Raw genomic sequence first — 23,589 nt, 5'->3', positions numbered from 1 at the left:
CATTAGGGGTTTGTTTAATTTGAAGTCCCAAAAAGAAATTTAGTTCACCCATGAGACTCATCTCAAATTCATTACTCATGCATTTGCTAAAATCATGACAAAAAGATTCATTTGTAGATCCAAAGATAATGTCATCTACATAAATTTGAACTATGATCACATCATTCTTATCATGCTTAACAAATAAAGTAGTATCTATTTTACCCATTGAAAATCCAGTATCAACTAGAAACTTACTCAATCTGTCGTACCATGCTCTTGGGGCTTGTTTTAAACCATACAGGGCCTTTTTCAGCTTGTATACATGGTTAGGAAACTTCGAGTCTTCAAAACCAGGCGGTTGAGAGACATAGACTTCTTCATTGATGTAACCATTCAAGAATGCGCTTTTGACGTCCATTTGGTGCAACCTGAAATTCTTATGACAGGCAAAAGCAAGTAACATTCTAATTGACTCAAGTCTAGCTACAGGTACATACGATTCATCAAAATCAATACCTTTCTGTTGGTTATAACCTTAAGCAACTAACCTAGCTTTGTTTCTAGTGATATTACCATCTTCATCAAGTTTATTCCTAAATACCCATCTAGTTCCAATAATCTTGGAGTTAGAGGGTTTTGGCACTAAGTCCCAAACTTGATTCCTTTCAAATTGATTAAGTTCTTCTTGCATAGCGATTATCCAATCACTATCCAAAAGAACTTCTTTAATGTTCTTGGGTTCGATGGTAGATATAAAGGCAACATTGGAACAAACATTTTGGATTTTACTCCTAGTTTGTATACCTTTATGTTGGTCTCCAATGACAAGGTCAAGGGGATGGTCTTTAACAGTTCTAACCTCTTTAGGAAGTTGATGTACTTGATCATTAGGGTCATTTAAGGTAACTTTTTCAACGCTATTCCTAATCTCAAGTACTTCATCTTCATCATCATCTTCTAGGTCTTTATACCTATCTTTTGCCATAAATTCATCAAATCTGACGTTCATAGACTCTTCCACAACTAGTGTTCTCTTATTAAACACTCTATATGCTCTACTATTTGTGGAGTAGCCTAGGAAAATGCCATCCTCAGCCTTTTCTTCAAACTTTCCTAAATTATCCTTAGCATTAAGAATGAAACAAGCACATCCAAAAACTTTAAAATAATCTACTTTAGGCAATTTATTATGAAACAATTCATAGGGAGTTTTTAACAGGATAGGTCTTATTAAAACCCGGTTTAACACATAGCAAGCCGTGTGAACAGCTTCGGCCCAAAAATACTTAGGCAAGGAGTACTCATTGAGCATTGTCCTAGCCGTTTCTTGGATTGTTCTATTCTTTCTTTCAACCACACCATTTGATTGGGGTGTTCTAGGGGCTGAGAAATTATGTGTTATACCTTGTTTTCGACAAAACTCACCAAATTCTTCTATATTATCGAATTCACCACCATGGTCACTTTTTATGGAATTAATCATGTAACCCTTTTGATTTTGTATTCTCTTGCAAAGAACTACAAACTCGTATGCATCATTCTTATGCTTGAGGAAAAGGGTCCAAGTAAAACGGGAGTAGTCATCTATAATAACAAAAGTATATTTCTTTCCTCCCAAGCTAGAGGTTTGTATAGGTCCAAATAAGTCCAAATGAAGTAATTGTAAAGGTCTAGTAGTGGCAACAGAATTAATGGCCTTATGAGAAGCTTTAGTAAGCATAGTTGTCACGGTGTCACGGCGATCCAAGTCGGTGGAAGGGTGTCACGTCGATATATCGACATGTCGCCCGCCATGGCGTTGCCATGGCAAGCATGTCGACCATGTTTAATTGTTTATTTTCTCTGTTTTTAATGTCATTGAGTATGCTATAATATATGTCCTATAACATCAAAAATCAACATGAAAGTGTACTACACTACTACTAATATACTATGCCACTATGGTTTAATTCATGAAAGTGTAACTAATATCCATTAGTGTATATGAAAGTATGAAAAATTGAAAATATAGATAACCTATCAAATAATTGAAAGCAATAGTAAAAATCAAATGATAGGCTAACCTGTTTACTGAAGCTTGATAACAATAGTCTTTCTTCAGTGTGTGTGATTTGGAGCAAAGCAACCTGAACAAAGTAATAGGTATATATTAATATATATGAATTTGATGAAAAAGGAGAGGAAATTATGTATTCAAAAGCAAAAAAATAATTTAAGATAGATAACTGAATATAGTAATCAAAGATCAAAATATTAAAGTCAAGTAATCAACCAAATATAGATAACTTTAAGTCCTTAACTAATCTTCAAAGATCAAAGTTTAAAGTTCAAACTTCAAAGTTTAAACAATCCATAATCATAATATCCAAAAGGACCAAAACTAATTAATTATCATATTCATCTAAAAGATCTGCATTTGGCAGATTTTCTTGTCGTGGCTCTTCGACACCAACATAGTCATCTACGACATTCTCGTCGTCATTCACATCATCTTCCTCTTCTTCCTCATCTTCATCTAGCTCAGAGTCATCCTGAACATCAACCATCCTTGAGCTACCTCTCCCTCTAGCATTTCCACGGCGTGAATATGTCACATCGGCTCTAGAGGTTGATGCTTGAGTTCTCCTTGGTCGGATGGGGGCTTCAATCGATGCCCCCATTGCTCTACCAACATCATCCCACGTGAGATCATCATTGGGATGGACTAAATCTTCCCCTGACTGGGTAACCATCCACTCACTAAACCAATCCAGCTCATCAAGAATTAGTGGATCATATGTTTTGTTTTTGCCTTCCAGCTCACGTCTCTGTTGAAACCTTTCATGGAGGCGGCTATTGTATTGAACATAGACTAGATCATTCAAACGAGAATGTTCCAGTCTATTCCTCTTTTTGGTATGAATCTGAATTCATAAACAAGAGAGAACAAAAAAGTCATTTTTCAATAAAAAGACATAACAAAAGTGAAAGAAAAAAAAATCTAAAAAATAAATTAAAAGTAAATGTAATCATGTAAGTTAATACTTAGTACTTACAAACTCAAATGTGCTCCAGTTGCGCTCGCAACTAGAAGAAGAGCAACAAAGGCCTAGTATGCGTCGTGCAAGCTTTGAAAGCTCAAAAGCACGACCTCCATTTGTACTCCACCAAGTAACTATAAAAATATAATAAAAAAACTGAATTAATAGTAATACATCATAGACATAGTAGCATACAACGTAGGTACAAACTAAAAATACTAAGTTACTTACTAGGATTTATGGTTGTCCGTTGTCTAATCGCCATATCCCTCCCGAAACAACCCTTTGAATATCTATAATCATCAATTTGCAAAGTTATCTTGTCTTGTATAGCAGGGTCAACTACCAATATGGTCATGACATCAACCAATGAGATGTGTAAATTGGCAATCAGTTCGCCATTTTCACTTTCCTTGAACATGAAAAATTTTCCGGGATTAAGAAATAGTGCGGCTCCATACAATGGACGCTCCATCTGACACTCCCAACGTCTGTCAATGATACTTATAATTTTCTTCCACAGCCGTTCTTTATGTGCTAACTGTTCACGTATTTTCTTTTTTTGCCTCTTCCATAGCAACATAAACTTCAGGCATTGCAGGCCTCTCATCACCATCAACAATCCTCAAAACAACAATAAGTGGCTTCGATGCTCTAATAAAATCCTCCACAGTGTTCCAAAATGGTACAGCAAACACCGTTTCTTCCACTTTCTTTCCAGCCTCTGTCTTTGACAAATTAGAACCCTTCCACTCATCAGAAATAAACAAATGCTTCAATGCATCCTTATGCCTAACTAAGCTCTGACATGTCAAACAAGCAATTGCAAATCTAGTAACTATAGCTCTCACAAGATCCTTTTGTCCAGTTCTTTTCCTCATTGCATCAAGAAGACATGTGTGCCTATAGATGAAGGTGGTTATTTTTTTTGCCTTACCTATCACATTCTTAAAGTCTTTCAGACCACCTATATCCTCCAACATCAAGTCTAGGCAATGGGCTGCACAAGGAGTCCAGTATAGCCTTCTTCTCTTTTCCATAAGCATCTTACCAGCCAACTTATAATTTGAAGCATTGTCAGTCACAACTTGAATGACATAGTCCTCACCAATCTCATCAATTTTGCTATCAAGCAATTCAAATAGCATTTGTGCACTTTGAACCATACCAGATGCATCAACAGATCCCATGAAATAAGTCCCCTCTGACACTCCCAACGCCTGTCAATGATACTTATAATTTTCTTCCACAGCCGTTCTTTATGTGCTAAATGTTCACGTATTTTCTTTTTTGCCTCTTCCATAGCAACATAAACTTCAGGCATTGCAGGCCTCTCATCACCATCAACAATCCTCAAAACAACAATAAGTGGCTTCGATGCTCTAATAAAATCCTCCACAGTGTTCCAAAATGGTACAACAAACATCGTTTCTTCCACTTTCTTTCCAGCCTCTGTCTTTGACAAATTAGAACCCTTCCACTCATCAGATATAAACAAATGCTTCAATGCATCCTTATGCCTAACTAAGCTCTGACATGTCAAATAAGCAGTTGCAAATCTAGTAACTGCAGCTCTCACAAGATCCTTTTGTCCAGTTCTTTTCCTCATTGCATCAAGAAGACATGTGTGCCTATAGATGAAGGTGGTTATTTTTTTTTGCCTTACCTATCACCTTCTTAAAGTCTTTCAGACCACCTATATCCTCCAACATCAAGTCTAGGCAATGGGCTGCACAAGGAGTCCAGTATAACCTTCTTCTCTTTTCCATAAGCATCTTACCAGCCAACTTATAATTTGAAGCATTGTCAGTCACAACTTGAATGACATAGTCCTCACCAATCTCATCAATTTTGCTATCAAGCAATTCAAATAGCATTTGTGCACTTTGAACCATACCAGATGCATCAACAGATCCCATGAAATAAGTCCCCTCTGGACAGTTAACTAGAAAATTAATTAAGTGCCTTCCCCGTTTATCCGTCCATCCATCAGACATAAGAGTGCACCCATACTGCTTCCAATACTCTTCATATTTTTTCTTCATCTTTGCAGTTTCATTCACAACATTTCTTAACAATGGCACTCTCACTTGATGATATGAAGGTGGAATATATCCAGAACCATATTGTGCAATAGACTCACACATCACTTCAAAGGTCCTTGCCTTAATAGCATTGAATGGGATACCTTGCTGATACATCCACTTAGCAATGTGATTATCAACTTTGGCTTTTTGTTCTGGTGTCCTAAAACGGTTCTCTATAGTAGTCTGAGTAGAACTACTATTATGCCTCTCATTGACTACTTGCTCAAGAGTCCTTCTAACATGAGCATCCATGGGACCCCTTTCTTGAGGCTGAGTAACCTTTCTTTTCTTAGCAATTGTCCCAGAGCTAGGAGCCACCCTAGCAATTGTAGGAGTCTGGGATTGTCCTTCTAGTGTATCTTCTGATTGTACATGCCCTCCAACTTCTACAGCATCATCATCACCATCATCATCATCCAACACTTCTGTAACAGATTTCTTCTTTTTTTTATTTAGAGCTTCCGTCATCACTTGAGAAATAGCATCATTTGTCTTGGTACACTTAGTAACGTCTCCATATCCACCCACCAAATGTTGCTTCAATCTTTTAATCCCACAGCTCATTTCTTTGCCACAAAGGGAGCATTTAACAACATTCTTGTTTGTTAGATTTGGCCAATACCCATACTTCCACCCAGGGTCATTTGATTTGGCCTTCCTTGCTGGGTCTTTGCTTGGATCATGTCCTGGAGTAGCTCCAGTACTTGCAATATTTTCACCCCCACTACTAATTTGTGTAGAACCATCCATTAGTTCAACTATGAAAGAGACTACAAAAGTCACAAAACAAAAATAACAATTAAACTGGTTTTTAGGCTGAACTAAAACGCAAAATCAAACTATCAAAGTACTGGTTTTTCTGCTATAACATTAAGTTGAAGGGGGAAAAAAAAAAAACTGGATTATGGACTAATGGAGTTGAATATGTGCTGCTGTTGTGTGTGGTTGTGTGCAGGGCAAGAAGAAGAAAAAAATAAAACACCTTCTCTCATTCTCTGTCTATGTGGAAGCCTGCAACTGCAAGGCAAGAAGCAGAAAAGCTCAAAACCGAGAGGTTGTGTGCAAGCCTGCAAGGCTGCAAGTGCAAGGCAACAAGAAGAAAAAGGAAAAAAAAAAAAAAACTGAGAGGTCTGCTGTAAGCAAGCCTGCAACTGCAAGGCAAGAAGAAGAAAAAAGAAAAAAAAACAGAGTACTGTGGCTGTAACTGGAATAAATCCCTCCCCCCCCCCTCTGTCTCTCGACTATCTCCCTGTACAAGCAGTTGCGAAGAAGAAAAAAAAAAGAAAAAAAGAAAAAAACCGAGAGGCTCTCCTTTGTCTCTCGAGTCTCGACTATCTCCCTGAGTCCCTGTTCACAGAGACTGAACAAAGAGGTTGCGAAGAAGAAAAAAAAAACAGAAAAAGAAAAAACCAAGAGGCCCCCCTCTCTCTCGACTATCTCCCACTGTACAAGTAGTTGCGACTTGCGAAGAAGAAAAGAGAAAAATAAAAATAAAAAAACCGAGAGGACTACTACCCCCCCCCTTCTGTCTCTCAACTCTCTCCCTGTCTCTGTGTGTAACACTGTAACTGTGTATGTGTGGCTGTGCGAGACAAGAAGGGGAAAAAAAAAAAAAAAGATACTACGACTACTGGCTGGGAGGAGAAGAACTGAAGAAGAAGAAGTTAAGATTAGAAGAAGAAGAGGACTGCTGGGAGGAGAAGAACTGAACTCAAAAATCGAGTTGCAGAGGACTGGGAGGAGGAAGAAGAACCAATTTAAACAAAAATACAAATTACAAAATAATAAAAACTTACCAGAATGGAGTCCTGGAGGTTGCTGACTTGCCGAGAGTTGCAGGAAGCTTGCCGGAATCTAGTCTCAACTCTCACGAACTCTTCCTCACTTCCTCCGTCTCGAGTCTCTGAGGAGAACCTTGAAGTCTCGAACTGTTTAGGCGTCTAGCCTTTTGCGATTTCTATTTCCCCCAAATTATTAGGGTAATATGTTTATTGTTGATAAATTGATAATGTGTATTGCAGGTGTATACTTTTAAGTTACACCTCCAATAGACATTAATAAAAAAGCATCTAAGCTATTAAATGGTTTAAAAAAAAAAAAATTTAAATCTAACTTTTATATGTACAAATATCGACCGATATGCCAACATATCTTGGTATGGCATCCATGGCGACGCCATGGAAGCCATATCGAACGATATATTTACATCCACCATGGCGTAGCTCGATATGCCACCTCTCCCAGTGCCAGGATGCCATGGCGGCGCCATGGCGACGCCATGACAACTATGTTGGTAAGTTTACTTCTTTGACAAGCTCCACAAGTGTGATGCTTATCAAAATTCAACTTAGGTAAGTTTCTCACTAGGTTCTTAAAAGATAGGGATTTAATAATCTTAGGATTAATATGTCCCAATTTTCTATGCCACAAGGTTGCATCATCAAACTTAGATATGAGACAAGCATCATAAGAGTTCATATTAAAAGTACAAATATAAACATTATTTTTCCTAGAACCCTCAAGAATCATATTATCATTGGCATCTTTAATTTCACATTTGGAGGCATTAAAATTAACAAAATAGCCATTGTTACAAAGTTGACTTACACTAAGCAAGTTATACTTTAAATTTTTAACTAGGCTAACGTTAAAAATTACTGTACCTCTAAACTTTATTGATCCATTTTCAATGATTCTTCCTTTGCTGTTGTCTCCAAAAGACACCCATCCACCTTTTTGCTTTTTGAGTTCTGAAAATAGCCTTGGGTTGGATGTCATATGCTTTGAGCAACCGCTATCAATATACCATTCATTTCTGCTTAGATGTACCTACAAAACAAGAGTGCTTAATAAAATTTTGGTCCCCATTGAGTGTTGGGTCCATCATTTGTTAATATTATACATTCCTCTTGGTCTCCACACCATTTGGTGACTACTTGCCTTTTGATTTTCATACCAATTTGTGTATGGTTGAGGGTTCCAAGGTCTTTGGTTTTGAGACATTCTACATGAGCCTTGGTTATTGGGTCGTCTTTGCACCTTTGGTGGATTTCTCCTAGTTTGGCCATTGAAGGGTCTTTTGGGAGTTTGACCATTGAAGGGTCTTCTAGTAGTTTGACCATTGAAGTGCCCTCTAGGAGGGCGAAAAGGTTGCTTCATATGATAGCATTCCCAAACAGTGTGTCCCTTTTTGTTACAATTGTTGCATACAACACATTGAGGGATATTTGGACTTTGAGTCTTCCCTTTGGGATTTGATTTGCTTACTTGAGGAGTTTTCTTTCTAACATAGCATTCCTCAGTCAAATGTCCTTTCTTTTTACAATAATTGCAAAACTTCTTCTTCATTTTCTTACTTGTTACTTTACTTGAACTTGCCTCATTGGTTTGATTTGAACTCTTGTTTATATCATAGCCTACTCCTTCCTTGTTGAAGGGTGCTTTAGAGACATTTCCAAGTAAAATATCAAGGGTCTTTTTACCATTTGTGAAGGACTCTAAGGCTTTACACAATTTCTCTTTTTCTTTTTCCAAGATATTTACTTGAGAAGTTAGAGATGTGTTTTGGTCTTTGAGGGTGTTTATCTCCTTTAGGAGATTTTTCTTAGTAGTAGCCAATTCTATGCTACTTTGATATAAATCTTCAAAAGCCTCTTCTAATTCTAAATAGTCTTTATCTTTAGAAGCAGAAGTAGGAGTTACCTCATTTTGAGTTTCTTCTTCTTCAGTAGCCATTAGAGCAAGATTTGTTTGTTCCTCTTCTTCTTGTGATTGTTCATCATCTTCTTCTTCATCACTTGAATCGAAGGTGTATTCGGCTTTGTAGGCCTTCTTATATTTCTTCATTTTAGGGCAATCTCCTCTAAAATGTCCAGGTTTCCTACGTTCATAATATACAACTTGTTTTGAAGAAGAGTCAGAATTATCCTTAGAAATATTCTTACCTTTTTAGTCTTTTGAGAATCTTCTTCTGTTGAATGAAGGTTTCCCTTTGTTCTTAAAAAATCTTGAGAATTTCTTTGACAAATAAGCAATTTCATCATTCGAAAGTTCTTCATTATCGTTGCTGATGTCATAGGTTTTGAATGCGACAACCTTCTTCTTAGGTTCCTTAGGCTCGTCCTCCTTGGTGTCTTGCTTTAGCTCCATCTCATGTGTTTGGAGTGATCTCAACAGCTCATCTAGGCTTAGCTTATCAATGTCTTTTGATTCTCTTATGGCTGTAGTCTTGGGTCTCCATTCCTTTGACAGGGATCTTAGAATCTTTCGAACGTTCTCACCATTGGAGTAAACCTTACCTAATCCTTTCAACTTGTTCACGATGTTAGTAAATCGAGTAAATATGGCATATATATCTTCATCATTTTTTATTTTAAACAATTCATATTCATTCACTAGCATGTCAATCTTAGATTGCTTAACTTCAGAGGTACCTTCATAGGTCACTATAAGCTTATCAAACATCTCCTTAGCGGAGTCACACATGCATGTCCTATTATACTCCTTTTCTCCTAATGCACATTGGAGATAACTTATAACAACATAGTTGAGTTGCATCTTAGCTTTCTCAATTGGAGTCTATTCTTCTTTGGGCTTGTCTATGGTATTAGGTCCATTCTCTATAACTTCCCATGCGTTAATGTTATTGGCACACACGAAGTCCTTGAAGCGATTCTTCCAATAGGAGAATCCTTCACCTCTAAAGAAGGGAGGTCGGGTAATGTTATAACCTTCGAACTTACGGTTAGCAGAAGTTCCCATGGCCTTTAACTCTTAGTAGGATTGAGAAAATCACGGTCTTGAGCTCCCGCTTTGATACCAAATGTGAATTCACCTAGAGGGGGGGTGAATAGGTGTAGGTTCGAAAATTAAAAGAACTATGCAGAATTAAAAACAACAATAAAGATAGAGAAGAGTAAAGACAAACAATGTAAAGAGACAAGCAATTTATAGTGGTTCGGCCAATATGTGCCTACGTCTACTCCTCTCACCTTAGAGACAATTTCACTATTTAGAATCTTGAGTGAGCAAGAGGACTCGTACAACTACTCTTGAGAAACGAGCAAGAGGACTCAAAAGCTACTCTTGAGTTAATGAGCAAGAGGACTCAACAACAACTTTAAACAAAGTAAAGTAAAATACTAAGAAGTTTAAGATTACTTCAAACCTTAGTAGAATAGGTGCTACCTTTCAATCTATGCAGCTTGAATGCAAATGCGTATGAAGGGAGCAAGAGTGAGATTGAACTTCTTTGATCCTCTTTGATCTTGAGTGTATAATCTCACAAGGGAGTAATTGATCTTTTAGAGCTCTTGATTGTGGATAATTGTTGTGTTTAGAACACAAATCAAGAGGGTATTTATAGGCAAGGAGCCTAGAACCAATAAGGAATCCAATTATCAATCGGATTCCCACGTCCTATAAATAATCCGGTATGCTGGATGGGAATCCGGTATGCCGGATTACCTACTTTCCTTAAGAAACAAGGGAATAACGGTCATATTTCAACAGTCAGGAGTGATCCGGTATGCTGGATTGGGATCCGGTATACCGGATCAGGGCACTCAGCAGCACTCTGGAATCCGGTATGCTGGATCCTCATCCAGCATGCTTAACAGAGCTGCTGTTTCCCATTTCCTGAGATTCACCATTGATCCGGTATGCCGGATTGGGAACCGGTATGCCGGATTGGGCAAAAACAGTGTAGTTCCAGTCCAATTTCCTTAGGGATTGTTTTGGGTATTTCAAACCCATTTGGTCATATGATTAGGGGTTCAAATATCCTCCTAAGGTCAGTCTAGATGGATGCATACGTGTGTGTGTGCATTACATCGAATGTGACTCATTGAAACAAAAAATTACATAGTTGTAAATTTACAAAGTCTTCAATCAAGACTCTTCAAATCTTCAAGACTTTAAGCTTCCAAAAGTTTGACTTTGTCTTCCAAGCTTCAATCTTCTTTGAGTATGGTCTTTGTACACTTGTATACGCTCCCCCTCACTTGGTGCTATGCTTTGACTCTAAGAACACTTAGAACACAAGCATTAGTCCAAGTCTTATTTGTTATCATCAAAAACATCATCATAAAGACGACTCGGAGGGTATAGGGTGTAGGGTCATTTTCCCTAACAGAAAGGGGACTACAGAAGCCCCCAAAAGAGGGGGGAAAAAAAGCACAAATGCACAAGCAGACCCAACCTCAAACAGGGGACAGGGGAGGTGGGGGGCTGGAAAGAGGAGGGAGGAAGACCCTAGGACAACAGTATGCCTGTTCCTTGGGGTGTCATTACAAGAAGAAGAAACTGCATAGCGCTTGGCTTTGATGTCAAAAGAAATGGAGTCCCAAATTTGAGAAATCGGCCGAGAGTTGGGGGTTCATTTCCTGATATTACGCACCATCCACATATGATTGATGGTAGCACCAAAAGGCCAACTTTCCAACTGTGTCACAAATAGAGGAGCCAGAAAAAGTGGATGATTTATTGGAACATCAAGGAACCATCTTCACCATCCAGTTGCATCCTATATATCTCCGGAAGCCCAAAAATCCCATTTTCTTTTTCCAAATTGGGGCTTTAGGGAGGCACTGGGAGAATGATATCATTTATCAGATAAAAGAATATTTACATTTGGGGGGGGGGGTGGGGTGGGGGAGGTTTAGGGGATTTGCACTCTTTTAGAGCCATGGTTTTTATGCAACAAAGTCTTTTTTGCTAACCGGAATGGGGAATATGTTGTGCGTACGTGGAGGCTACATAACTGGGACATTTTTACATTTCTGGATATGTTAACCCTGTTGGAAGAAGAGGGTATGGGAAACATATATGTATATATAGAGGTATGGATAACATATATATAGGGGAAGGTAGGTAGCTGTGCGAAATTTGTACATTTTCTGGCTATGTTTCATGGCTTGAGATTGGAGAGGGAAGAATTATTATATTTCGGCATCACAAAAAACTACTCAAGCTGCAACATTTCCCCTTGCACGTCTCTCTCTTTCTTTTGATCTATTGACAATGGAAGAGAAACTTTTTGGAGGAACAAATCAAAAACAGTAGAACAGCACTATATTATAGGATCCACATTATGATGTTCCTAGCCATGGAAGATTTCCTTCGCTCTTCCCAACAATTGTAACAACGTGATGTAGATAATGGAAAGAGACATGCTTGCCAATTCTCTCTCTCCCTCCCTCCCCCCCCTTCTTCTGATTTTGGTTTTATTTTTACTGTTTCTCAGGCTTATCCAGCAAGGATTTCTGATGTCCAGCAGTGGAAAACAACTGCCCAGACAAATAATTGCAAAGTAACTACTACATGGTTTGGCTTCTATCGTATTTGGCGTCGAAGCAATGAAATTATTGATTCAGAAGACCTTTCTCTCCCTAAATATTCTTATGAATCACAGGTGTACATCCATTCCTCATGGGAGTTCGGATAAATAAATTGTATTTTGTTGTTTTCAATGTTGTTGGTTCTAGCATGCTGATTTATTTGTTGTGTTTCTTTTCATTTTTTATTTTCTTCTCTCAACATCTAAACAGGCAGTTTGGATTCGAGTTCCACAATCAATAAAATCAGAAGTGGAGATTAAACAATTCTCATTTCGTGCGGGCCTGCATGCTGCTTGTCATGCTCTTTTGAATGTGGTACCTCTGTAAGTTTAATACATGCAATTCTCTAAGAAGACTGCTAAAATTTGTTTACTTCAAGTTTGTCTAATCAATTTCTGTAGCAATTTTTTCCATGAGAACGTATGACGTGTTCTATGAACATTTTGAAGTTATATATTGGCATCATTTTCAACTTTTCTCTTTTTGATTTCGGGTTTTGTTACCGATTTTCATCTGTTACCTTGAAGTAATTTGTCTATAAAATGAAATTCCATGGCATTAACTCCTAATGGATTTTAAGGCCTTGTGTTTCTTTGGCATGTAGGTATATTATGTGCAACTCTTCGGACTTGGCTTCTGAGTGTGTGAATCCTCATGAAACCCGTTATTTTCCAGAAAGAATTCTGTTGTATGATCAACACCCTGGAGGAATTGGGTTGTCAGTGCAGGTAATTATCAGATATATGTCTTTTACTTGTGTCTAGGGCTGCAAGTGAAACTTGTTTACCCACCTTATCCACTTCTCATTTGGAGGTATGGTTAGATTTTACACTGTTTAGCCTTGGTGGGTAGGGTAATGGTAAGGGGCTTTTTCATGTGCCTTGCGCGTTCGCCTGCCTTATTTCGTAATAACATGTATTATTGGTGCAGATCGATCAGATCTGATGGATTTGATTGGCCTGCTGGTAATTGGCCTGCTGATGAGCTAGGATTGAAAGATTCTGATCTGATGGTTCAGATTGGATATGATGTCCTATCTGATGGCTAGATCTTAAGATAATAATAATAATAATCAAATCTGAATAATTAATTTCCAAATTAAATCAGAAAATAAATTCCCAAGTAGTTGAATCGATGGGAGAAGTTGAGCTATAGAGGAACAGGGGGTGTTTGATGATGGACTTATGAGGGAGAAGATACAAGAAATCTCTTTCCTAAAAAATATGATCAGAAATTGAAACCAATAAATAGAAGAGAGAGAAGAGAAGGCTGTCGATTTAGAAGTTAAAAGGGAGAAAAAAGGAACAAAAGGAGAGGAGAATAGAGAGAACCCTTACCATTATGATGAGAGAGAGAGATACCAACTCTCGAGAGAGAAAATCACGAGAGGGAGGAAGGGAGATAAGTTTGGAAACTACCAAATAATGCAATCTTTCATTGTCAATTCAAATCTAATCCAACATATGGGAGGTACAATGCTTATTTATCAAAAACAAAAGAAATCTTCTAGATCAACTCAATTTCTAGTAAAATATGAGGGGGAAAGTGTTACAAATTCGTCCAATAAGGGGGGACTTTTTGTCATTTTGTCTCCCTCTTGTGAGGGGCAGACAGGACCATGCACGGAACCTTTTGCCAATATATAATATATTAAAATCTAGAAACTCCTATCTAACTTTCCTAATTAGAACTTTAGGTGCCTAACATAACTGTTAAGATTATAGTGTTTAGGTGTTTGGGGTTGTTTATGTCTCTTATTGTGCTTTCTAGTTAGTTCTAAATTAGCTTTATGTCTTAAGCGTGTTTTGGGTACTTCATATTGTAATTTACTTAAGTTATGTTATAAATAAATCTGTCTCTCACGATTTAGTTAATTCAACTAAATCGTGAGAAGCCTTCTTGTCTCTCGGTTTTTCCTTCTTCTCCTTCTCTCGGTTCTTCTTCTTTCTTCTTTGCTTTCTTCTAGTTCTCTGGCTGCAGATTATTTTTAGCTTCAGTTTTGTTTCATGGTATCAGAGCAACTTTCCCATGACCAGTGACTGGCATAGAGGATCCATCTGCAATAGAAATCCAAGATGACATAGAAGGTTGTGTGGAAGATGAAAACAAAGTAGGCTTACCAGTCATGTGAGAGGATGCTCCTGAGTCAATGACCCACGGAGAGGATGAGGATGCGAAACAAGCAGTAGTACCTGAGTGGGCAAGGACAGCTGTAGATGTAGAAGAAGAAGCCTCAAGTTGCTGGACTCGCTGTAAGAGTTGAGAGACTAAATCATTAGAAGAGGTACCACCATCAGTAGAGGATCTCGGGGCAGGGTCGGAAGAGTGCACAGAATCAGTCCCTCCATCAGATATGGCAGAGTTTGCAAATTGCTCACGGGCCCACTGTGGTTTGCCATGTTTGAGCCAACACTTATCAACAGTATGATTAGACCGATTACAATGAGTGCACCATCGAGAACTAGTATCAACAAAACCAGAACCAGCAGTGTTAGATGTAACCCCACGACCTCCAGAACCAGTGGCACGACCGCGCCCAAAAGTAGAACCACGACCGCGAGAAGAAGTACCACCACCACCACGGCCACGCCCTCCAGTAGAAGTGAAAAGGGCAGAATTATCTTTGTTGGTAGGAGCTGAATCAGACTTCACCACAGAAGGGGATACTACTCTCTGGATCCGACAATATGCTTCATTCATAGAGGGGATCTTCTCTCCAGTCAACAATTGACTTTTGACGGATTGAAGATCAGAATCTAGCCCAGAGAGAAATTTAGCAACCAAAAATTCAGATCTTTGGGACTTAATTACAGCAGCATCAGTAGAGATAGGGTGGTATACATTGAGTTCTTCCCACATCCCCTTCAATGAACTGTAATACTCACCAAGGGATTTTCCATCTTGTTTAAAAGAAAAGAATCTCTCATAGACATCATAAATTCGGGACAGATTTGTATCTTGAGAGTAGCTCTCTTTAAGTTCGTTCCAAACACCCTTGGCAGTTTTATGAAACATAACATTGGAAGCAATGGAGGGTTCCATGCTATTCCAAAGCCAGCAAAGAAGGGTTGCATTCTCAGCCTTCCAATCATCATATTTGTCATCAGTGGAATCCACGGGTTCCATCGTAAGATATTTCATCTTCCGGCAGCAAGTGACATAGACCTCAAAGGCTTGAGACCAAAGTAGATAATTAGAAGCACCATTCAACTTCACACTGGTAATCTGAATATTAAAGTTGTCGGTAGAAGACTTAGCATCAGCCATTAGGGAAATAAAAAGGTGCAAACTCCAATGTCGATAATAGCCCAAAAGAAAGAAATCTCTGATCAGGGTAAAACTGATAGCCTTGAAGAATAGGGCAGAACAACCCAATACGTATATAGTCTTTGATAAATATAACCAGCAATAGTGATGTATAATCACTAGAAGTCCAGCCACAAGAATGAAGAACAGACCAGGAAGAAAAACAAATCGATTTCCACGGGATTTGGAATATTGATTGTCGTGGTTTTAGGGCAAGCAAATAACCAATCTTCAAGGCCTTCAACAGCAGAGAACATACACAATCGGCAAGATAGCAGAGACTCTAGTCCTTCATGAATATATGACTAGAGTTCAGATCAACATAGGCAGCATAGGTTGCTGTAAACCACGATAAACAAAGGCGTGAAAAAGAACCTTCAAAACAGCAGTAGCAAGATGAATCTCGTGGATCAGAATTTATTGCTCTGTCTTCTAAGATATCTTTAGCTAATGTTCTTCATGTTCCCAAGCTTCCTCTTAACCTCTTGTCTGTTAGTCAATTAACTAAAAATTTGAATTGTTCCATAACCTTTCACCCTTCTTATTGTGTCTTTCAGGATCTTGCAACAAATACGAAGATTGGTGGTGGGTATGAGAAGGGAGGCCTCTATTACTTTGATCTGGGAACTACATCCACTGCAGCGGTTGCTACTTCTCCTGGCGTATCTCCTTTACATTGGCACTATCGGCTAGGACATCCTTCTCTATCTAAGTTGCAGCACCTTGTTCCCAGTTGCAAGTCTGTCTCTCGAATCGAGTGTGAAGCTTATAAGCTTAGCAAGCATCATCGTACTGTTTTTCCTTTGAGTCCAGACTCTAGGAGTACTTCTTTATTTCAGTTAGTTCATTCGGATATTTGGGGTCCTTGTAGGGTCAAAAGTCGGTTAGGGTTTTCATATTTTGTTAGTTTTATTGATGATCATTCTCGTATGACATGGCTGTACCTCTTGAAGGATCGATCTGAATTTGTCTCTGTCTTCAAACAGTTTTATAATGAAATTCGAGTTCATTTTGGTGTTTCTTTAAAGACTTTGCGTACTGACAATGCACTTGAATTCATTCAGCGTGAGGTCTCTTATTTTTGTTCTGACAATGGTATTTTTCACCAAACTAGTTGCTCTTACACACCCCAACAAAATGGTGTGGCAGAGCGCAAAAATCGCCATTTGTTAGATGTTACTCGTTCTTTGATGTTTTATATGCATGTTCCCAAACTCTATTGGGCAGATGCGGTGCTGACAGCATGTTTCCTTATTAATTGTATGCCTTCGTCTGTCCTCAATAATCAAATTCCTTTTAAACTAGTTTTTTCTGATCGGGTTGTTTTCTCTCTTCCTCCTCGTGTTTTTGGTTGTCAGTGTTTTGTTCATGTGCTTCGCCCAGGGCTTAATAAGTTATCTCCTCGGGCTGTTAAGTGTTTATTTCTTGGATATTCTTGTACCCAGAAGGGGTATCGCTTTTTTGACCCTGTTACTCGCCAACAGTTTATTTCTGCTGATGTTACCTTTTTCAAGAGTTCCCTGTATTTTGCTGATCCCTCCGTTGATATTCCTCTTAATGCCGTTGATCGGGTTGCTGCCCCTACCCCTCTTCCCTTGCCAATAGCTGCCCCGCCTATACAGGTTTATGTGCGTAAATGCCACAGCGGCGCTGCCCTTTGCTTCAATCTATTACGGCCACACCTCTACCGCCACCAGTTGATTCTTTGCCTGCAGATCCCACTGTTAACATTGATGATCTCCCTATTGCTCAAAGAAAAGGTACTCGTGCTTGCACTAACCGTCCTCTTTATCCTCTGGCCAACTATGTGTCTATTTCTCATCTTCCTCTTCATTATCGTGCTTTTGCTACTGCATTACATTCTACTTTTATTCCTACTTCTTATACCATTGCTATGTCTCACCCTGAGTGGAAAAATGTTATGGATGTGGAGATGGAGGCTCTCATCTCTCGTAAGACTTGGTCTTTGGTTGATCTCCCACCTGGTAAGGATCTTGTTACGTGTCGTTGGGTGTACACGGTGAAGTACAATCCCAATGGTACTGTGGAGCGGCACAAGGCCCGTTTGGTAGCCAAGGGGTTTACCCAGACCTATGGGGTCGATTATTTTGAAACCTTCTCTCCTGTTGCGAGGCTGAATTTCGTTCGTATCTTGCTTTCTTTGGCCGTTAATCTTGACTGGCCTCTTTTCCAGATGGATGTGAAGAATGTTTTCTTATATGGTGACCTGCAGGAGGAGGTGTATATGGAGCAACCTCCTGGTTATGTTGCTCAGGGGGAGGATAGTGTCCGAGTTTGTGGCCTTCACAAGGCAATTTATGGACTGAAACAGTCCCCCCGTGCCTGGTTTGATAAATTTAGCAGTGTTGTTGCTGGTTGTAGATTTTCTCAGTGCTACTCTGATCACTCTATCTTTGTTAGACGACAGGGGTCTAATGTGGTCATCTTAGCCGTATATGTTGATGATATTATTATTACTGGTAATGATGCTTCTGGGATTGCACAAGTGAAGACATATCTATTTGACAATTTTCAGATTAAGGATTTGGGTAACCTCAGGTACTTTCTTGGCATCGAGGTTGTTCGCAGTTCTCGTGGTCTAAGCTTGTCCCAACGGAAGTATGTTCTTGATTTACTGGATGAGACAGGTATGATGGGTTGTAAACCTATTGATACTCCTATGGATCCTCATGTCAAGTTTGGTGCTTCGATGACACGAGACTTTGGTGATCCACACCAGATATCGGCCTTTGGTCGGTAGACTTATCTATCTTACGATTACTCGTCCCGATATTTCTTTTGCTGTGGGTGTTATCAGTCAGTTCATGCAGACGCCTAAGCAAGTACATTGGGAGGCTGCTTGTCGTATTTTACGTTATCTTAAGGGTGCTCCTGGCAAGGGGCTTATCTATTGCCGTCATGGACACACTAGCATTATTGGATTTTTTGATGCCGATTGGGCTGGTTCTGTTGGTGATCGTAGGTCTACTACAGGTTATTGTACTTTCTTTGGTGGTAACTTGGTTACTTGGAAGAGCAAGAAACAAACTACTGTTGCTCATTCCAATGTAGAGGCTGAGTACAGAGCTATGGCTCACACAACTGCTGAATTGATGTGGGTTTGTTCCTTTGCTCATGAGCTTGGTTATTCCAGTAATCAGCCCATGGAGATGTACTGTGATAACCAGGCTGCTATCTACATTGCCAACAACCCTGTGTTTCATGAACGAACTAAGCACATTGAAGTTGACTGTCAATTTGTTCGTGATGCTGTTCTGAAGAAGTTGATTACTACCCCTTTTGTTCGATCCCAATTTCAGCTCGGCGATATGTTTACCAAACCTTTGTTTCGACCACAGTTTGCAAATGGCTGTTCCAAGCTGGATCTTGGTGATTTCTATGCTCCAGCTTGAGGGGGAGTGTTAAGATTATCGTGTTTAGGAGTTTATTGTGTTTAGGTGTTTGGGGTTGTTTATGTCTCTTATTGTGCTTTCTAGTTAGTTCTAAATTAGCTTTATGTCTTAAGGGTATTTTGGGTACTTCATATTGTAATTCACTTAAGTTGTGTTATAAATATATCTGTCTCTCACGATTTAGTTAATTCAACTAAATCGTGGGAAGCCTTCTTTTCTCTCGGTTTTTCCTTCTCCTTCTCTCGGTTCTTCTTCTTTCTTCTTTGCTTTCTTCTTCTAGTTCTCTGGCTGCAGATTATTTTTAGCTTCAGTTTTGTTTCAATAACTAACAATAGGATTCTAGAACTATTAAGATGACTCTAGCCATGAGACCCACTAATAAAATATTAATTTTTGCACCCCTTCAACCCCCCATTTTTTGGGCTTTATATTTCAGCTCATTACGATAATAAAGGCCAAAACCTAATGCCCAACCCAAACCATTACTAAATCCTGGCCTAAATTTAAACTGGACTGGCATTATTCCTTTTTTATTAGAAAAGACTCCCCGAGTCTTGTAGTGAGAGATAACCTTCACCCTGCACGATTAACACCCTCTGTGTTGGTCCGATGCTTCACACGAACAAAATCAGCAATAATCAGCTTCATCTCGCTCAAGATTTATGGAGGAAGAAGGAAATCAACGATCTCAATCTCTTCGAATTGTGTTTTCTCAATTTGAATCCATTGGGGTTTCATAGCTTCAATTGGACCGTTGATCAAGTCATCTATGATTTTGATCGAGGTCTTTGTTGATGATCATTGATTTCTTTTGCTGTTGGATCTTATAGTTGCTCTTCTAGGATTGGCTGAAACTTTCTCTTAGGGTACTTTGCTTTTATTTCTCGTTGCCCCTCCTGAAGTCTTCTAATACTTCTATTTCCTTTTAGGGTCCCCATTGACTCCGAGCTAGCTTGAAGGTTATTGACCGCCTCTGCCCTACTCACCAAGTCCTCTGTATCCCGGACCTTCTAGTGTATATTGCCAAAGACCTCCCTATTCCATGTTCGAAGCGAGCTACGCAGGCTTTTAAGCTTTAAGAACAACACGAAGAGAGGCGAACTGACAACATGTGTCTCCCATTGGCTCTTAATAAATTCTTGAAAGTTCGGATGCATTAACCACATTTGCTGGAATTTAAAAGCTGAAACCAAACATGTGGCAGGATCTGACACAGAGAGCCACAAAGGTGCATGATCAGAACAAGCTCTGTTAAGATGGGTTACCTCATACCTGGGAAAAGCAGATAACCACGTCTAGTCCACTAGAAACCGATCCAATCTGGCCAACACCCTTCCCACACCACTTTGATTATTCGACCAAGAACAAATGTTGCCAACATACCCCGTATCCAGTAGGCCAGCTCCACCCACAAAGTTTCCAAAATCATCCAATGACAGCGAGCACGCAAGCATACCACCTATCTTTTCCAAGGGCTACAACACAGCGTTAAAATCACCTCCTACTGACCAGGAAAGTGGTAGACCTAGAAAACCGATCTAAAGCCTCCCAAATTTCCCTTTTCTCAATTGCCAAGCAAAGCCCATAAACAAAAGTGATATGGAAGTTAACCACATTGGCTGCCTGGCATTCCAGAGTGACAAACTGGCGATGCTCCTCCAACACATTTACTCGAATCGAGCTCCTCTAGAAGAACCAAATCCTATCCGTAACATACACCGAATCCAAACCAATCCTTCTCATCACAACTTGCACCTTAGAAGACTGCGCTTTTGGCTCTGCAATAGCCACAATATCAACTTTATACAATTTAACCAACGCTTTCAGCCGCCTAGAAGTAGGCTTGTTTCCAATTCCCCGAGCATTCCAGAATAAACAATTCATTTAGAACTTGTATCGGAAGTGCCCACTGGTCCCATTGACCTCGTTATTCGCCTCTGGATCCCCCCCTTCACTGGCCGTGCTCGCTTTAATTTCTTCCTCTTATACACCTGAGTAGTCCTAAGAGCTGTGGTGCGGGGAGACTTTTGTTTCAATCTGGGAAAATTCGCCGGATCTAACCTTCTGCCCTCAGCACCCATACTTGCGAATGTTCTACGAAGCCTCTCCCCCAGGGTAGCATTAAAAGGCTTAAAGCTTTCAATTAATTCCTTACGGTCCAATAGGACATCTTTCCCATCTGCTACCTGCATGTCATCCCTGACATAGAGACTCCCAGTCTTAGTCCCAAAAAACGGCGATGACGAGCCATCCACAGGCTGAGTGCCTGACACCATCCCTGCGCAACTGCTAACACCTCCAACTTCCTCCTCACTGATCACCTCCAGAGTCCAGATGCAATTGCAAAGGCTCAACAAGTGCTGTCTCCCTTGCTTTCCCAGCATCACTAGACTCCATTAACACCTGAGTCGCCACATCACCCCCCTCAACACAAGGAAGCTCACCCTCCTCCAAGACATCAATGGCCAAAGCCGAACCAGCCTCTATGCTAACCACCTGAGCAGGACCACCATCAATAATCGCATCATCACCCCGAAGAGAAACTGCCACACCAGGCTCCTTCGGTAAAGGCCTGCTAGCAGAGGTAGTAAGACCCCCAATAGAAACAGCCACACCAGGTGATGCAGAATGATCACCAAATAGGGCTTATTTCTTTAGCAATAGGCCTAGGGTTGGGTTATATCCATGTTGGGCCTTTGTTCCCAAGGGTTTTTTTATGTAATAGACCACTTTAATGAGCCTAAACTAGGGGTACTTAGGTTGCATACGGGATTAGCCCAATACTTAGTTATTTTTATGTTTTTAGATTGAACCGGTTTAGATTTGGTTGCATCCAAGTGGTTCAATGGGTCTAATTTAAGTGAAGTGTTCCTATTGGTTAATAGGTTCTTTTATCCTATTGGCTAATATGGAATCTTCTTTTAATTAGTAGTTTTTAAGTTAGATTCTTTTATTTTAAGTTAGTAGGGGTAGTTAGGACATTTTAGTATTTTAAATTAGTAATTTGACTTTGATTAGATCCCTTCCACGATTTAAGTGAGGAGGAGATTAGATTGTATGAGGATTTGGCTTAGGCCTTTAATTATAAATAAAGGAATTGTGGGAGGCTCCCCCACAACAGATTTGAATTTAAAAAAAGAGATTTTCGTGGCTGCTTGCTGCTCTTTGCTCTCCAAGAGTGTGTGCATCCTTGTGGGCTTATCAAGGTGGAAGGGTCGGTGGAATCCTGCGACTCCTTACGCCGTGACGGCTGGGAGGCTCTTTGTGAAGGTGGTTCTATCTTTCAATGCTAGATTTACTGCCGTGGATATCTGCTGTAAGTCTACCTATTAATTTCTGTTTTATCCTTCTTTCCCCTTCCCCATTCGATCCTCTTTTTATTTCTATTTGTATTCCATAAACCCTAGCCAGTCTTAACTCTGTCCAGACCTGTTCCCTCATTAGATTACCATCAAAATCAGGCTACAGCCGCCTTCCTATGTCCCCTCCACTCGATCCAGCTTTGGATCCCATCCATCCATCACAAACCCTAAATTCTTCTTCCCCATTAAAACCCTAATTGGCCCAAATTCTGTCTAGACTGTCTCAGCTGACAGATTACCTTCATAATTGGATCGAACCTTCCCCCAAGTCCCCCTAACACTCGACCTAAACCCCAGCCCCTGAATCCTACTGTTAACCCTAGTTGTAGTTGTTTTTCTTGATTACAAAACCCGAAACCTTGACCCTAATTTCTGCAGGAAATTAAAACTGATCCAAATTCAGATATTTTTATACCCTAATGACCCTCTAAACCTGCAGATTAAAACCCTATAAACCCCATTCCCAAATTCCCATCCTAAACCCTAATTTTGCCCTAAAACAGCCCCTAATCAGCCCTAAACAGCAGGCTTAACCAGAGCTTGATTCTACCTGGCTCCTAGTAGGATTATTTCCTATTCTAGGACTACATTACCAGGCCCCTCCGGTAAAGGCTTGCTAGCAGCGGCAGCCCTCTGGGCAGCAGGCCTGCAGCGACCACCCATCCCTTACGAGCCACGACTAACCTCCACACCACGTGTAGCAGCAAAGACATAGCGAGAAGAACCCTCTTCCGTTGGGATGAAAACTCCCTCCTTGTTCCGAAATCCATCACCCTCGCCCACCACCGCAGCACCTTCTTTCTCAACCCCTCGAGCAGTAACCGCTTCACCTACCTTAGCTCGATACGCACCTTCCTTCCCCTTTAGCGTCTTTCTATAGTTGTCCTTCAAATGCCCTATCTTCGAACGGACGTCGTAGTACAAAGGGAAACCTTCATAAATTACCTTCTAGTGGAATCCATCCACCCCACACCCAATCCAAACCTTCGAGAGAGGCTCACAAATCCACTTCAACATACACACGAGCAGCCACCGTGCGTGTACAACAGGCTGTTGCACTATTGACTTTCAGAACCCTTCCA

General features: G+C 39.9%; 2 protein-coding genes across 5 annotated transcripts in view; one reads left to right on the top strand and one right to left on the bottom strand.

Moving 5' to 3' along the window:
• The window catches only part of LOC122641549 (ATP-dependent helicase hrq1-like), a 31,332-nt gene extending 18,127 nt beyond the window's left edge, over nucleotides 1–13,205 (top strand). For 2 of the 4 annotated variants that reach the window (XM_043834820.1, XM_043834823.1), the window contains exons 6-8: nucleotides 12,333–12,500; nucleotides 12,637–12,749; nucleotides 13,031–13,205. In XM_043834820.1, the coding sequence (XP_043690755.1) occupies nucleotides 12,333–12,500; nucleotides 12,637–12,749; nucleotides 13,031–13,190 (441 nt within the window). In that variant the 3' untranslated portion in view covers nucleotides 13,191–13,205. Of the gene's footprint in view, nucleotides 1–12,332; nucleotides 12,501–12,636; nucleotides 12,750–12,805; nucleotides 12,920–13,030 lie in introns of those variants that run through there. The other 2 variants (XR_006329925.1, XM_043834821.1) reach the window with 2 other exon arrangements.
• Nucleotides 13,206–14,430: 1,225 nt separating this feature from the next.
• On the bottom strand, nucleotides 14,431–15,693 carry LOC122643864. Its single transcript, XM_043837436.1, has one exon. It carries the CDS (start codon nucleotides 15,691–15,693, stop codon nucleotides 14,431–14,433), a length of 1,263 nt encoding a protein of 420 aa, XP_043693371.1.
• Nucleotides 15,694–23,589: the final 7,896 nt, after the last annotated feature.

The sequence above is a fragment of the Telopea speciosissima genome, chromosome 10, assembly GCF_018873765.1.
Source record: "Telopea speciosissima isolate NSW1024214 ecotype Mountain lineage chromosome 10, Tspe_v1, whole genome shotgun sequence".
NCBI classification, from domain to species: Eukaryota; Viridiplantae; Streptophyta; class Magnoliopsida; order Proteales; family Proteaceae; genus Telopea; species Telopea speciosissima.
The sequence above is the reverse complement of the archived record's forward strand: the minus strand, read 5'-3'. Positions and strand labels throughout refer to the sequence as shown.

What these genes read in the sequence shown, in the direction of transcription:
- LOC122643864 (XM_043837436.1), bottom strand. Translation starts at nt 15,693, where the DNA reads ATGGCTGATGCTAAGTCTTCTACCGACAACTTTAATATTCAGATTACC.